Source organism: Oncorhynchus nerka, linkage group LG23 (assembly GCF_034236695.1).
Source record: "Oncorhynchus nerka isolate Pitt River linkage group LG23, Oner_Uvic_2.0, whole genome shotgun sequence".
Taxonomy (NCBI): domain Eukaryota; kingdom Metazoa; phylum Chordata; class Actinopteri; order Salmoniformes; family Salmonidae; genus Oncorhynchus; species Oncorhynchus nerka.
Window position 1 is genome coordinate 54,678,782 of NC_088418.1, and position 14,863 is coordinate 54,693,644.

Here is a 14,863-nt window from a genome sequence, read left to right on the forward strand (position 1 = left end):
AGCAAGCAAGCAGGAGAGGGCGAGAGGGATACCACACAGGACTCCAATAAGACAGGAGAAAAACATCAGATAGGACAGACCCACCCTGGCAGACTAGTGCAGCATAGATATTGGGGACTGAGACGGAGGGGTCGGGAGACACTGTGGCCCTGTTCCACGATACCCCCAGACAGGGCCACCCACTTTGCCAAAGCACAGCCTCCACACCACCAGATGGATATCAACAGACCACCAACTTACTACCCTGAGACAAGGCGGGGTATAGCCCACAAAGTTCTCCCCCACCACACGAGCCCGAGGGGGCACAAGACCAGACAGGAAGATAACATCAGTGACTCAACCCACTCAAGTCAAGTATAGCGAAACGAGCCTGGCAAGACGTGATCCACCCCTCCGACTAACGACATGGGAGAGCACTAGCAAGCCATACTCACCCCCGTAATATGGTCAGTGGAGAGAATCCCGGTGGAGAGAGGGGAGCCGGCCAGGTAGCGACAGCAAGGGTGGAGCATCACTCCAATGCGTTGCTGTTCACCTTCGCACCCCTGGTTTCAGACTACACTCAATCATAGGACCCACTGAAGAGATGAGTATTCAGTAAAGACTGAAAGGTTGAGACCGTTTCTGCATCTCTCATATGGATCAGCAGACCATTCCATAACAATGGAGCTCCATAGGAGAAAGTCCTGCCTCCAGCTGTTTGCTTAGAAGTTCTAAGAACATTGATGCCTGTGTCTTGTGAACGTCGGGTACGTGTAGGTATGTATGGCTGGACCACCTGCTTATCCCAGAGCCATATATTTACCTAAATATGTCTCTGGATCATCCATCTACACCAACTCTGTGTCAGTCAGTGGTATGAAACCCTCAGTAGTCTTGGCCCAGCTGTATTCTTGCCTGTGGCCCACTGTAGTGGTGGAATACCAACCCAGTTATTTCAGGTGTGGTTTGATTTTTAAAAAAGGATGTTGAACGTTATTACATAGAAAGCAAGGTTTTCCTCTTAATTGGAATGGTGGATGGGAATGCTGTAATCCCGCAGGAGATGTTTCCAAGTTGCTTTAATTGAAAGGGAAAGGCAGTGATACTTCCTGACCTTTCGTGGTTAAGTCTGCAGGGCCCTGGGGGCTGGCGTGTGACGTGCGCACGTGTTATTGCACTGATGGCTCCCCCTCTCAAGTTCCGTCCCTCCCCTAGTTTTGCACGTAGTTATGCCTTCCAGGAAAAGCAGTGTTCTCACGGGCGTGCCTGAGGCAGGGGCCGGCAAGGGTGCTAGGAGGGTGGGGGGGGTAGGGGGCTTACGCTGGGAGGCTCCCAGATTCTACCAGGCCAGCCATGTGAGGTCAAGTCAGCAACCTCTAGGTAGATTCTGGGGAACTGTCAGGAACACTTCCCCAGCATCAGCTCAGGGCCAAAACAGACCCAGTCATTAGTCAACCCTGTGACATTGACAAGTCTTTGAAGATTGTCTCATGAAGAAATGTTCTCCCACTTGGCACCTGTTCTTTCATTGATAATAGTCCTGCAGTGTAGGCTAAATCTAGATAGCTAGTTCATATTGCAAGACTGTGAAGTATGTATTGAATTAGAGGTTTGATGATAAATCTTTGGCAATGCCTAGAAATTGAGTTGAAAGAAGGGTGAAATGCCCTCCACAATTCACTGACTACTAGGCTATGTATCAGTTGTTGGTATAATCACCTGTACCAGTTGCTTGGGGGAATATTCTGGCTGTGTATCGGGACATTATGCCAAATCCGTCTGTTCCTGCGACTGCAAATGTGTGAAAATGCGTCTGTTTTTCTTGAAATATGTGTGTTTTGCTTGCGATATGTGTGTTTTTCTTGTCATAAGTGAGTTAGTGTAATTGTGTAAGTAATTGCAGGCGCTGGTATATACTACGACTGATTAGAGGCAAAGTCGTCTCCCAGGTGTTAGAAATGCTCAGATGGCGTGAGGAATCTTTTGTTATTCTCCATGTTTATCTTCGCAATTAGAATCTCCCTGGCAGTGTTTCCATTGATCCATGTCCAAGTCTTTACCACACACACACACACACACATCCAAAGGTGTCAGCCCGGGCTGCAGTGCAGTCAGACACACGCATAGACATGTACGTGTGCCCGAGTGTGTGTACGCATGTCTTATAGTAGGATGGGCTCTGTTTTGATGTTCTCTTTCTTTGTTTATGTTTTTCTCTCTCTCTCCATCTTTCCCACCAGATTTTGCACTGCTGCAGCAGACAGAAAAGTGAGGCTGTTGACTTCTGATCTTCAGAATCAACATGAAGTCAAGGTAGAGTACTGGTGCCCCTGCCCTCACGACTAGATCCCACTGGAACTACTGCACCTGTCAGTTCAGTTGGCATCTGGTTTCTTTAAAACAAACTGTTTGTATATAGCACACTGACAGTAGGCACTTAGTGAATGGCTTTTATATTAGCCTAATCAAGAACCCAGCGCACACAAGGAGCCAGGGAACTGTCATACAGTCTATGGGAGGCTCGCACCAAATGCAGCGTTTTGTTAATTGTATCTTCTGTGGCGATGTATGTGTGGTTGTCTAGGTGATGGAGGGTCACACCAGCTCCATCAACCACTTAGTGTTTGAACCCACGGAGGGGAAACAAATGGCTTCGGTCAGCGATGACCATACATGCAGGTCAGTCCGAACCTCCTCCCGGTCTCATTCAGCAAGAATAATATGAGTGTGTGAGAGTGTGTCTTCCCCCAGTTCTTGGATCTGTGTTCTGTTCTCTGTTAATGGTGCAGAACGTCCTGACTGTGTTTCCAAAATGAAACCCAATGCTTAGCACAACACACCCCGGTGTTGCCGTGCGTAAGCACACAGCCGCTTCTCCAGCTTTTTAAAGTAATTGGTTAAATATGGATATCCAATTAGCTGCGGTACTGGTGGAGGTTGTTTCCCTCCTTAGGTTTGACTCTTAACAAGGTCCCCCAATGTGGCCTATCAATCAGTAGCTAGGTAGTGGAGCAAGGAAGGAAAGAGTGTGTCGTTAGCCAAAGGGGTAACCTGGGCACAGGAGGTTGGTGGTACCTTAATTTGGGAGAGCGAGCTCATGGTAATGACTGGAGCAGAATCAGTGGAATGGTATCAAATCCATGGTTTCCAGGTGTTTGCTATTCCATTTGCTCCGTTCCGGCTATTATTATGAGCCGTTCTCCCCTCAGCAGCCTCCACTGAACCTGAGGGGACCTCCTGTTACCTTAGTAACTAGGGTTGTTGCTAGGGTCTAGACAGGGCGAAAGCCTGGCCCAAAACCTACTCCCTCTTTGCTCCTTCCCACACAATGTGAGCTCTTATTGTTTGACCAGTGATTGATGGGGGAGAACGTTTAATCAAGTTAGCAACTTAGAAATGAATGACTGGCCCCTACTTTTCTCTCCGCTAGAGCCTGAAAGAGCACGTCCCTCATATCCATCTTTAAACCCAAAGCTCCCTGGATGAGAAACACACCTGAAACATCTGCTTCTATTCATAAACTCATAATTTCAGGAGCCTGAAGCTCGCGGTTACACTTCCAGTCATCAAATACAGGCCATGGTTGAATTATCTCCTCAATCTCCTTCCGGCCTGCCTAAATGCTCTAAAGTGTTGGTTAGGATGAGGGCTGTGGGGGGAGAGAGGCCTCCGCTAGGGCTGGTGATGAAGCTCTGCTACTGCGAGAAACATCAGCTCACAGTTCTCCCTCAGCCTCCCTCTATAATGGTCTGGCCAGAGAAAACAGGGGTACGCTCTCTCGGCTCCATCTGCAGAAAGATTTAACTTCTGTCACGTTGAGAAAATATGGGACGCAGGAGAAAGAGTGGGGTGGAACTAGGGAAAGATCAAGTTAACAGGAGAGGGGCCTTCCAGGCAGCCCACACAAACTGAGACCCCTGATAGGGTGAGAGAAAAGAACAGTGGACCGGCTTCTCTACTTGCGTGCGTGTTCGTACACTTGGCAAGTTGTCCTACCATAACTCTGCTTTGTTCTTTGTCAGCCCTGTCCTTTCCTGCGTGGGAACTCTACTCCAGCCGGAGAGGCCACCTGTAGCAGCTAGAAGGAGGTCACAGCCTCCCACTGAGGTCAGAGTGTCTGCCAGAGGTCCCAACCTCTCTGGGCTCGGCTCCCATTGTGTCTCATAGCTTCCAGTTGGATTTGCAGTAGGTATGTTTCTGTTGTGTGAGATGGATTCCTCACTTCAGCCAGCTCTGGTTTCGTGTTGACATGGATCAGCAGAATACAGCTTACTCAAGGGGCTTGAACAGAGACACCTGCTGCAACTATTTGATGTGCGAGATCTACTCTGTGTGTGTGATCTACTCTGTGTGTGTGATCTACTCTGTGTGACATCCTTTTGGGAAGTATTTCTGAGGCGTTATCACAACAGTTTGAGCCTTTCTCGCCACTCTAGCCCGTCAGTCAAGCTATCTGTCAGTTAGTATGTCCATGTCCACTCTACAACATCCCAGTCTTTCATCTCCTCGTTTCTCCTTTTCTTCTCATGTTCTCAAGCTTTTTTTGCTCCGTGCTACGGGATCCCATCATCAACTCTAGCGAGAGGAGCAAACCGATCCAATAAAAATGACTAATGGCCGAGATAATTATTTCAACAGTCCAAATGTCTGTTAAAGAACATGTTATTGTTCAAGACACTTGAGCAGGTCTGATCAAGATGGATGTTGGTGTGGTTTTGAGGAGAGGAGGACGGCGTGCTGTGCTCCTCTGCCTGGACTCCCCTGTGAGGCTCTGAGGTGTGATTACTGTTTGTCTTTCTCAACCTTCGTTCTGCCGAGAGTCGCCAAGGTTATTTACCCTGCACACTCTCATAATTTAGTTCACACGGTGCACACTACGTTTCCCATTTCCTCCGCTCATTTGGAAACCGTTGACCAAAATGAAAAGGTGCGGCTGCTGTTGTCTCACTCACATCTACACACAGACTTCAAATGCAGTCTCGCCTTTCAACTCTATTGTACACGAAGCCCAGTGTTATTGCTTGATGTCACGTCAGCTGTAGTGTTATGCAGTTACAAATCTCTTTGTCAGTGGTGGTCTCAGTCTTGTTTCTTGCCCCCTTTCACCTTGTTCAGCAAGGATTACATTGAAACATTTTTTAAATAAGAATCTTTCCCCATTTGAAGGGCAAAGTGGTGGACCACAACTTGGCCGGATGTGGCGTAGCGTGCGATTGAACTCTGCTTGGCGAGTGGTCTGAGTAGAGAGGGTTTATGCTTGTTTGTCTGCTGTGGTCTGAGGTTTCCAACCTCGCTCATGGTCTATGGAGGAGGGTCTGCACCGCACTCTACACAGGGCCATTCTGACTTCTGTGTTGTGTCAAGAAGCAAAAGCTCTCATGGAGAAATGTTTTATCCCCTGCAGGGAAGACACAGGAAAAGTTGTGTTTGTTTAATGAGGTCTTCATCTGGGATGGGGCAAAATCATATCCTCTCCGCCGATGACTCTGCAGACATCTCTCCAACATGTTTGACATTTAGACAGGCTTTGGGTCTTTATTAGATGTCTTTTGCATGACCTCATCAGTCAACGCATTCACATCGGTCCCAACCATACAGTCCTTTAAAAAACATTTTTTAACCACTTGCAAGTTTATTCCTCCCTGGTTCAGGGGAATGTTCTGTTAGATACGAGGCCTTGTGTTCGCTGAGGAGGGCTCTCAAATGTGGTTGAAGAGTAGATCCTGGTCTCGGGAGCAGCCTGTCCTCTCCAAGTGATTTATTACATCCGGGCGCACGTTTGCCTTGTCCTCGGCCTTCTCGCTCGTCAGCGCAGGGCCCCGCCCGCCTGTCTTCACAGCTCAAGGGGGAGATTACAACCAAGATCCCTTTTTCCCTGAAAGAAGGGCAGTGCTAGTGAGGCTCTGTGTGCGCATCTCTTGGACAACTGACAGAAGTTAGATAAATTACACACAGGCATTACGTGCTTTCGTAAAAACACTGGCATCACTACAGGCCTGGTGTGTGCTGCTCACTCATTAGAGTACATTCCCTAAAAGAGTCTCACAGACGCCTGGGGAAAGATGGGTTTGGATGGAAGCTTGTAACTTTTTTGACATGGATCCTGTGAGACAAAAACAGCCAGCCAGCCAGCCATGATGTCTTTGTTGTTTTTCATATTTTTAGCTGCCATTAGCGTGTGTAATCCTTTGTTTTGTGTGCTGTCAGCACCAAGGCGTCTGCCTGCGCTGTGCTGCGCGTCATCTCCTCTCCCCACACAGGGGGTGGCTGGACTCCGGAAGCTATTTTTAGCATTGCCGCGCATCCCACTCCAGCACAGCTAATTGAGTGCTTATTAATTTTGTTTTTTGGACTTGATAATTTCTCATTTTTGACAGGACCTGTTTTATCTGAAGCTTCGGACCGGGTTGTTTGTTTGAATCGCAGACTTCCTGTCTGAGGTTGTTTTCTAAACGGGTAGTTGAGGACAGGAGAATAATTTTCTTACAGTCCTTAAACGGTTCATTTCCCCTGAGCACACCCCCTCTCCCTTTCATGCCAGATGGCCTCTCAGTAACAGTGCATTCCAGTTTCATCATGAGAGTTTAAATAATTAGTGAGAGTGAAAAGTTCTAGTGTGAGAGTGAAAAGTTCTAGTGTGGGAGTGAAAAGATCTAGTGTGGGAGTGAAAAGATCTAGTGTGAGAGTGAAAAGTTCTAGTGTGGGAGTGAAAAGATCTAGTGTGGGAGTGAAAAGATCTAGTGCGGGAGTGAAAAGATCTAGTGTGGGAGTGAAAATATCTAGTGTGGGAGTGAAAAGATCTAGTGTGAGAGTGAAAAGATCTAGTGTGGGAGTGAAAAGATCTAGTGTTAGAGTGAAAATATCTAGTGTGGGAGTGAAAAGATCTAGTGTGGGAGTGAAAAGATCTAGTGAAAGTGAAAAGATCTCGCCATACTAAACCTTGATCCTCTGTACAGCTGATGGTGGCCGAGAAGAAGAGACGATCTGCTTCTATGACCTGGTTACCCAGCAAGCCATTCTTTCTCTGGATTGCGGCCAGTCGCCACTCATGTCGGCCGACTGGTGCCTCGCCAACACCATCAAGGTGGGCGCGGTGACGGGCAGCGACTGGGTCATCTGGGATATTACCCGCTCCAGGTGAGTGGCAGGACAGATGCTTGTGACCGACTGGGTTTGAAACCGGGTCTCTAGCACACCAAAATACTTTGTTAGCCCCAAGAGCTAACACAAGTCTTAATGTCTCAGACAAGGTTACCCATCACCTCAGTTACATACTGTGTAACACTACCATATGAAGGCATGGGTTTTGTTAATAGTTATTTGTCTGTTTGTAGTTACCCACAAGAGAAGAGGCCTGCCCATGTAGAACGAGCAGGAAACTTCAGATAACTGCTTTGTCCATGCTTCCAAGGTCATTTCTATCTGGTATCATTGGGATGTCCCTCCCACATTGAAATTGATATGTTAAATGGTTAAGGTAAAGGTTTAGGGTAGGAATGTCCCAAGGATCCTGAATGCTTCCAATTCCTCTGACCTTCAGAGTATTGTGATGCATGTTGTGGTAGTCCGGCTGATACCGCTGCTGCCGACGACGTCCATGATAATGACTGTGGTGATGGTGATAATGGTGATGGCAATTACTGTAACCACGGGTGTCATGTCTTCCAGGTGTTCTCGGGTCAATGAGAATCTCTTCTCCACAACAGGATGTCCAGGCAAGATCAGCAGTCAGTTACTAGTGCATCACCTGGGTCACCCGCAGGTCAGTGACTTGTGTGTTTGGCTGTTTGCATTTACACAGTGTGTCAGTTTCTGAGTAATAAAAGTGTGGGAATAATGTTCAGTAAGAGTGTTGGAAGTAAGGATAACATAACGTGCTTCCTGGACCTGGTTTCTTATGTTTATATGGTGGTGTTGTTGCAGCCCGTGATGATTGGATCAGCCACGGTGGGGGCAGGTCTAAACTGGCAGAGGTCCCTCCCACTCTGTGTCATTGGCGGTGACCGAAAGCTCTCTTTTTGGATGACAGAAATGTAATGCAGTCACTTCCTATGGACGTATTAGAGGTAATGCAAATGTACATTGAAACTGTTTGACCCGAGTTGTGGTCGGATATTTATATTTTCATCATTTTTCAATAAAGTATTTAATTTTCCATGTTTTTGTTTGCTTTGAGTTCTGAATTTAAAGTTTAGACACATCCTGGACTTTTGATGTTTATTTTAGAGTTCGACAACTGACCACCCAGACAAACAGACACACTGTCATACCCAGACAAACAGAAAGGTGGAACTTGGCTTCTGTGAAAAGCGGGGCTGGTTCTTTCTTTCTCAGAAGTTTTGTATCAGTGCTAGTTTGTTATGATGTTCTGCCAAGCGCCTCAGGGTGAGCTGCAGGTCACAGGAATGTGTGCGCTCAATGGTGCCAGCACTCTACTGCCAGCACTCTACTGGTCAACATCACAATCCCTCTACAGGTGCTCACTCTCTGTAAAACAGACACACACTCACCCATACACATAATCGCTGTCTCTCTCACACACACACACACACACACACACACACACACACACACACAGCTGTCCCCACCCCTGTAGGTCCTATTTCACCTGCAGAGTGAGGCCTGGGAAGGGGAAGGCCTAATGCAGGCAGCCTGCTCCTTCTATTGGGTTATCCCTGAGATTTAGACAGATTAAGGGCAGGAAACTAAAGAGAGAGGAAAAAGGTTTTGTAAGAGAAGTGCAGGAAACTGGAAGTATAGGTCTTTTCAGGTCAGATACTACTGGCTGGCAGAGGGGATGAGTGATTTGTCTCCAGAGAAGAGGGAGAACGAAGCGAAAGAGAAAGAACACGAGAGCCACAAATCTCATCGTCCTAGTGGGTGGGGACGATCAGTGATGCTGAGATGGCGCATGGGAGACATCGGACCATACGCCAACAGACGCAGAATACTCCATTAGAAACAAGGGCTCATTGTATCTTATTGGATGGCCCATGTACGAGAATAGCACTTACTTACTGCATTAGAACTTCAAGAGGGCACACATTCAATTTGATCATGAATCATATTTAGTGACGGCTAATCACTTGTTTCCACAGATGGACGTTTTTTAGTCCGAGGGCCCAGCCCTTTGGATGGAGTTGTGTGTGTCTACAGGGAGTAACACAGAACAGTTTATTTTACTCCATTAATGTATGTGTAAGGGGTGAAACAGTAGGTTTTATTGTGCACTGGTGTTGCTGCACGACAGAGTAAGGCAGGTATAGGGGAGGTGAGACCTCCACTCTTTCAATCCCGCTAGACAGGCCTGTATGTTTCTTGGAGCGTACGCACTAACCACCATCCACAATCATAACATGCTACCGCTCTCCTGGTCGACTCTTTGTTTGAACAAGTCCAATGTGGTCGGTCGGTGCCGTACGTTTGCAGTGTTGGACACAAGTGGTGCTGGAATGGCTACGTGAAACACAGAGAAATCAATGTCGGCGAGCAAGACGCCGCAACATCTCTATGCACACACCGTTGAACATTTTCCAAAGGCTATAATATCCTCATAGGGTGAATTAGAATTGCAAAGTGCAAGGAGATTTTTGTGAGAAATGTGAGTCATGAATCTCTCAATCAATAGTGTCTCCCAGAATCAAAGTGACTCAAGACCACCACCTGGTGGTCTGAGCTCCAACCTCTGTTACTTGTCTCTCTAGACCAGGGATGGGCAACTCCAGTCATCGGGGGCCAGAGAGAGGTCCCACTTTCCCCCATCCCTAGAAAACACAGGTGATTCAACTAATTGCGTTCTAAACTGAAAATCACAATTAGTTGATTATTGAAGCCAAGTGTGTTAGCTAGGGCTGGGGCAAAAGTGACACCAATCAGGTCCCCGATGACTGGCGTTACCCATCCCTGTTCTGGACAGACGGCTTGCCTCCCACAATGTACCAATGATCCATCTTAACACGTCTGGAAAGGAAAGGGGGGATACAAAGTCAGTTGTACAACTGAATGCATTCAACTGAAATGTGTCTTCCGCATTTAACCCAACCCGTCTAAATCAGAGAGGTACGGTATGTATACAACGTCAGTTTGGCATAGAGGAAAGGGCGGCGTTGGTACATCCAGCTTTTTTAAGTCACTGCCTTATATGCTTCTTGCCCTATCTTAACATCCCCTGGACACGTAGTAGCTGGTAAGACGGAGATCACAGAGGTTATTTTTAATGAGGGCATTTTTGCTAGTGGCTAGTTTGCGTCAACTACCTTCACTAAAACCACAGCAAAAGTTTTGCCTGCAAATGTTGTTTTCGATGTGTCTGCCTTGTGATTTGTTGGGAGAGTTGTCTGTCTGAAGAGGACCCTCCCGGAACAACCAAGAGAATTGCCATTAATCCCAGACCTAGTACTGTTGCTGCCCTAGATCTTGGATTTCGGTGACTGCTTTGTTACCTTCTTTGACATACCATGTCATTTTTGTCAAGTTAAATCAAGTGTAAACTGAGTTTGAAGCTTGTAGTATTAAAGTATCCATATTAGGTCATTCTCATAACCCCTAACCTCTTATTATTTTGTTTGAACAAGGAGATCCTTGGTTTGAAGTTGAACAGTAGAATAACCATGACGGAGCTATTTCTCATAGGCCAGGAAGGCTTTCCTGGTTAGTAGGCCGACTTGGCTTCCAGCTTAATCTCCAGTTGTAATGTAATAACGAACGCAGAGAGGAATCAAAGAGAGATCAGACAGGTGTGAACTCTCCACCTCTCTCTCTGTAATCCCCTCCACCACTTCAGACAAGATGAGGCCTTCAGCTAATTCCGCCCCAACCCACACATGCGAAGCCAGGGGCTCAAGAAAAAGAGAACAAATGCTAATAATGAGCAGTATTAGAGGAGGGAAAACAAAGGAAGAGATTAGAGGTTTTCTTTGAGGTAAAAAAAAATACTTTCCTTTAATCTCCTGGAGATTTTCTTAGGTCTACATGATGTAAAACCAGCCTGAAGTGGAAATGTGTTGATCTGAATGAGGGCAGATGAGAGAAAAGGCTGCAAAGCATTACAATACAGACTAAATGTGGCTACGATAAATCATTAGAGCACTCGGTACAGTGGGTTACACAAAATGTCAATTGGATCATTTTGGTCATCGTTTAATTTCAAGTGTAATCATTGGATTTAGCAGCATTTTTTTGTTTATGAATGTGAAAGACAGTCCATGATCTGTGCTTCATCTATGTCTTCAGGGAGGACTCTGTGAATCCAATGACCCATCATTTTGAGTCTGAGGAGGCTAGCGTGCCAAGGTAACGATGGTCCATGACATTAAGAAACACTTAAGTTCTGAAGGCAGGACGATACTGTACATCATTGAGGGATTTGTGGTTAGTATGTGAGGCACAATAATTTTGCTTGGAATCAATAGTGGTTATCTTATCGTCATGGCAACCCCTTTTGTATTTGGGGGCCTCAGCAGATTTGGATCTCAGTAGTCGTTTTTTTATCTGGGGGGGGTTGGATTCGAGCTGTGCTGGATGTAAGCTGATATACGCAAAATTATTAAGTGTCCGAATTTGGGGTAAGGATGTGGATGTGTGCACAGCTGCACTCAAATCGAGCGGTATAGTAGATCAATCTTCGGCTCTGTGCACCATTTTCTCTCCACCAGAGAGGTTGAGTTTCTCTGTGAGTAAGGTGAACCATGTTTGATTTACACCGGAATAATTGAACAGGAAGGCCTCGCACTCTACGTGGTCGGAGAAACAAGGCCTCTATCACAAGGCCTCTATCACCCGTTGAACCCACAGGCAGAGAGAGGAGATGGAGAGAGTTTATCATGCCCATTGTGAAGCCCTACTGACCGTGTAGTGTTACACTGTGATGTCTGTGTGTCCAGCTTCAGATCTACTGGCTCTGACAGTAGCCAGCTGAGGAAACATCATATTTCAATCATTCATAATTAGCTCCTTCCCTTTACTAAATAACATGTGAAGACAAATTTTCTAAATGGAAAGAGTTGGTATGGAATGGGAGGCAGTGGCACATGGGCTTATATTGTAGTACTCCCATCCTCTTTGACGATCATGTTCTCTCTCTCTTTCTCTTGCTCGCTAGCTCTCTCAAACGCAAATACACAGACTTCGGATACTTTCTTGTCTCTTTCCTTTGATCTCTTTCCTTGATCTCCCTCCATTGTCACTATATTACACATGCATTCTAAAGTTGTTCTCTATAATCTCTCTACTTAGGTAAACATTCTCTGAAATATTTACCCTATACATTTCCTACCCCCATTGTGTCTCTCTCTTTTTCATGCCCTTTGTGATTGGACTGAAAAAATGTAAATATTTATTACTTTGTACATTCTCCTCACAATACATGTATAACATGACTGTACATCTCAATACATACACCCAACAAGGAAATATTAATTCATCTAGCAAAGAAATAGAAATTGTGTTTTTCAGTTGAATAAATATATACACAGCATTTCACATCCATCCATTTAAAGGCTGAATCTGGTTTAGTCTCTAAAAAAAATACCATAATAATAATAATAATGCAAGTATTAGCCCAGCAGGATTGAAGAGCTGGATATTCAACTGATTGTCTTAAATGGAACTACTGTATTTTGAGCATTGATTGTTTGTGCATTTGGCCCCATGGCCACACAGAGAAATTACAGATTGCACCTTTAAAGACCCAAAATGGCTTCCCCTTTCCACCCCTCCAGAGGTATGTATCAGTTTCACTCCCTGAGTCTCTGGCTCAGTGTTGAGGCCCTCAGCCCAGTTTCTCCAGGGCACTGTGGAGTATCTTCAGGTCGTCTCTCATCTGGCCTAGGGCATGCTGGATCTTACTGGGTTGGTCCAGAACCTCCAGGCTGCAGGTGAATGGGTCGTACCGGACAGAGAAGGGCCGTTTGATGGACGACGAGTACCGCCTGCAGGTAGAACAATGAGGTTTTAAAACATTGGGTGCATATTTGCGAATAAGCAACCATTTCATTTTAAACAGTTTCGCTGGCACCAAATGCGTATCAGCCAATTCAAATCTGCAATTTACTTGCATGTGACAGAAAGCTAAATTCAAAATAAAATAACATTTTATTTGTCACATGTGCGGAATACAACAGGTGTAAACCTTACATTGAAATGCTTACTTACAAACCCTTAACCAACAATGCCGTTTTAAGAAAATTCCCCTACAAAAAGTAAGAGCTAAGAATAACAAATAATTAAAGAGCAGCAGTAAATAACAATAGCGGGGATATATACAGGGGGTACCGGTACAGAGTCAATGTGCCGGGCACCGGCAAGTCGGTGGGGGGGAGGCAATGCAAATAGTCTGGGTAGCCATTTGACTTGATGTTCAGGAGTCTTATGGCTTGGGAGTAGAAGCTGTTTGAAGCCTCTTGGACCTAGACTTGGTGCTCCGGTACCGCTTGCCGTGCAGTAGCAGAGAGAACAGTCTATGACTAGGGTGGTTGCAGTCTTTGACCATTTTTAGGGCCTCCCTCTGACACCGCCTGGTAGAGGTCCAGGCAGTGATGCAACCAGTCAGGATTTTAGATGAACTAACTTCAAAGTAATGACTCGGGACGTCGGGTTTGATATGAAAGCTTATTTTTGTAAGAATACTTGTTCACGTTACATTTAACAACAATTGTTTTGGTACAGAGCAATGCAGGTAAGATGCTGTCGGAAAGTCTGCACATAATTGGCGCGTTATCACTCATTCCTCTCGCAAGGCATTCTGGGACTTGCAGTCAAAAAGCGTAATTCAACACAACCCAATACAATTACATATGCAAATAAATCTAAAGAAATATCTTTAGATACAGTTCAAAGAATAAACTTAAACATTAACTCAAACACATTAAAGTTACAACACAGGATGCTCTACTTGGTGCAGCTGTAGAACCTTTTGAGGATCTGAGGATCCATGCCAAATCCTTTCAGTCGCCTGAGGGGGAATAGGTTTTGTCGTGGCCTTTTCACGACTGTCTTGGTGAGCTTGGATCATGTTAGTTTGTTGGTGATGTGGACGCCAAAGTACTTGAAGCTCTCAACCTGCTCCACTACAGCCCTGTCGATGAGAATGGAGGCATGCTCTGTCCTCCTTTTCCTGTAGTCCACAATCATCTCCTTTGTCTTGATCGCATTGAGGGATAGGCTGTTGTCCTTGCACCACATGGTCAGGTCTCTGACCCCCTCCCTATAGGCCGTCTCGTCCATGATCAGGCCTACCGCTGTTGTGTCATCAGCAAACTTAATGATGGTGTTGGAGTGGTGTTGATGTGAGAGATGACTAGCCTTTCAAAGCATTTCATGGCTACAGATGTGAGTGCTACAGGTTGGTAGTCATTTAGGCAGGTTACCTTAGTGTTCTAGGGCACAGGGACTATGGTGGTCTGCTTGAAACATGTAGGTATGACAGAATCGCTCAGGGAGAGGTTGAAAATGTCAGTGAAGAGACTTTCCAGTTGGTCAGCGCATGCTCAGAGTACACGTCCTGGTAATCCATCCATGCCCTGCGGCCTTGTGAATGTTGACCTATTTAAAGGACTTCCTCACATCGACTGCGCAGAGCGTGATCACACAGTCATGCGGAACAGCTGATGCTCTCATGCATGTTTGTGTTACTTGCCTCGAAGCGAGCATAGAAGTTATTTAGCTCATCTGGTAGGCTTGTGCCACTGGACAGCTCTCGGCTGTGCTTCCCTTTGTAGTCTGTAATAGTCTGCAAGCCCTGCCACATCGGAGCCGGTGTAGTACGATTCGATCTTAGTCCTGTATTTATGCTTTGCTTGTTTGATGGTTCGTCGGAGGGCATAGTGGGATTTCTTATAAGCTTTTTTATAGACCGAGTCACTGGTGCTTCCTGCTTTAATTT

The 14,863-nt window shown here is 45.9% G+C and overlaps 1 protein-coding gene across 2 annotated transcripts; it reads left to right on the plus strand.

Annotated features, from left to right (window-relative positions):
• Positions 1 to 1,669: 1,669 nt before the first annotated feature.
• LOC115107067 (nucleoporin Nup37-like) lies at positions 1,670 to 8,137 on the plus strand. Of its 2 annotated transcripts, none has more exons than XR_010460744.1 (4): positions 1,670 to 2,295; positions 2,567 to 7,119; positions 7,317 to 7,744; positions 7,906 to 8,137. XR_010460744.1 is itself a non-coding variant. In XM_065008297.1 (4 exons), exons 2-4 carry the CDS (start codon positions 7,031 to 7,033, stop codon positions 8,017 to 8,019), a joined length of 297 nt encoding a protein of 98 aa, XP_064864369.1. In that variant the 5' UTR covers positions 1,671 to 2,295; positions 2,567 to 7,030; the 3' UTR covers positions 8,020 to 8,137. The 2 variants fall into 2 exon arrangements, 1 of the variants encoding a protein (XP_064864369.1); XM_065008297.1 differs by having other exon boundaries at positions 1,671 to 2,295; positions 7,651 to 7,744.
• The last annotated feature ends 6,726 nt before the right edge of the window (positions 8,138 to 14,863 follow it).

Coding starts and splice junctions, on each gene's coding strand:
- LOC115107067 (XM_065008297.1), top strand. CDS start 7,031: ATGTCGGCCGACTGGTGCCTCGCCAACACCATCAAGGTGGGCGCGGTG. Junction 7,120..7,650: donor TGGGATATTACCCGCTCCAG/GTGAGTGGCAGG, acceptor CATGTCTTCCAG/GTGTTCTCGGGTCAATGAGA. Junction 7,745..7,905: donor ATCACCTGGGTCACCCGCAG/GTCAGTGACTTG, acceptor GTGTTGTTGCAG/CCCGTGATGATTGGATCAGC.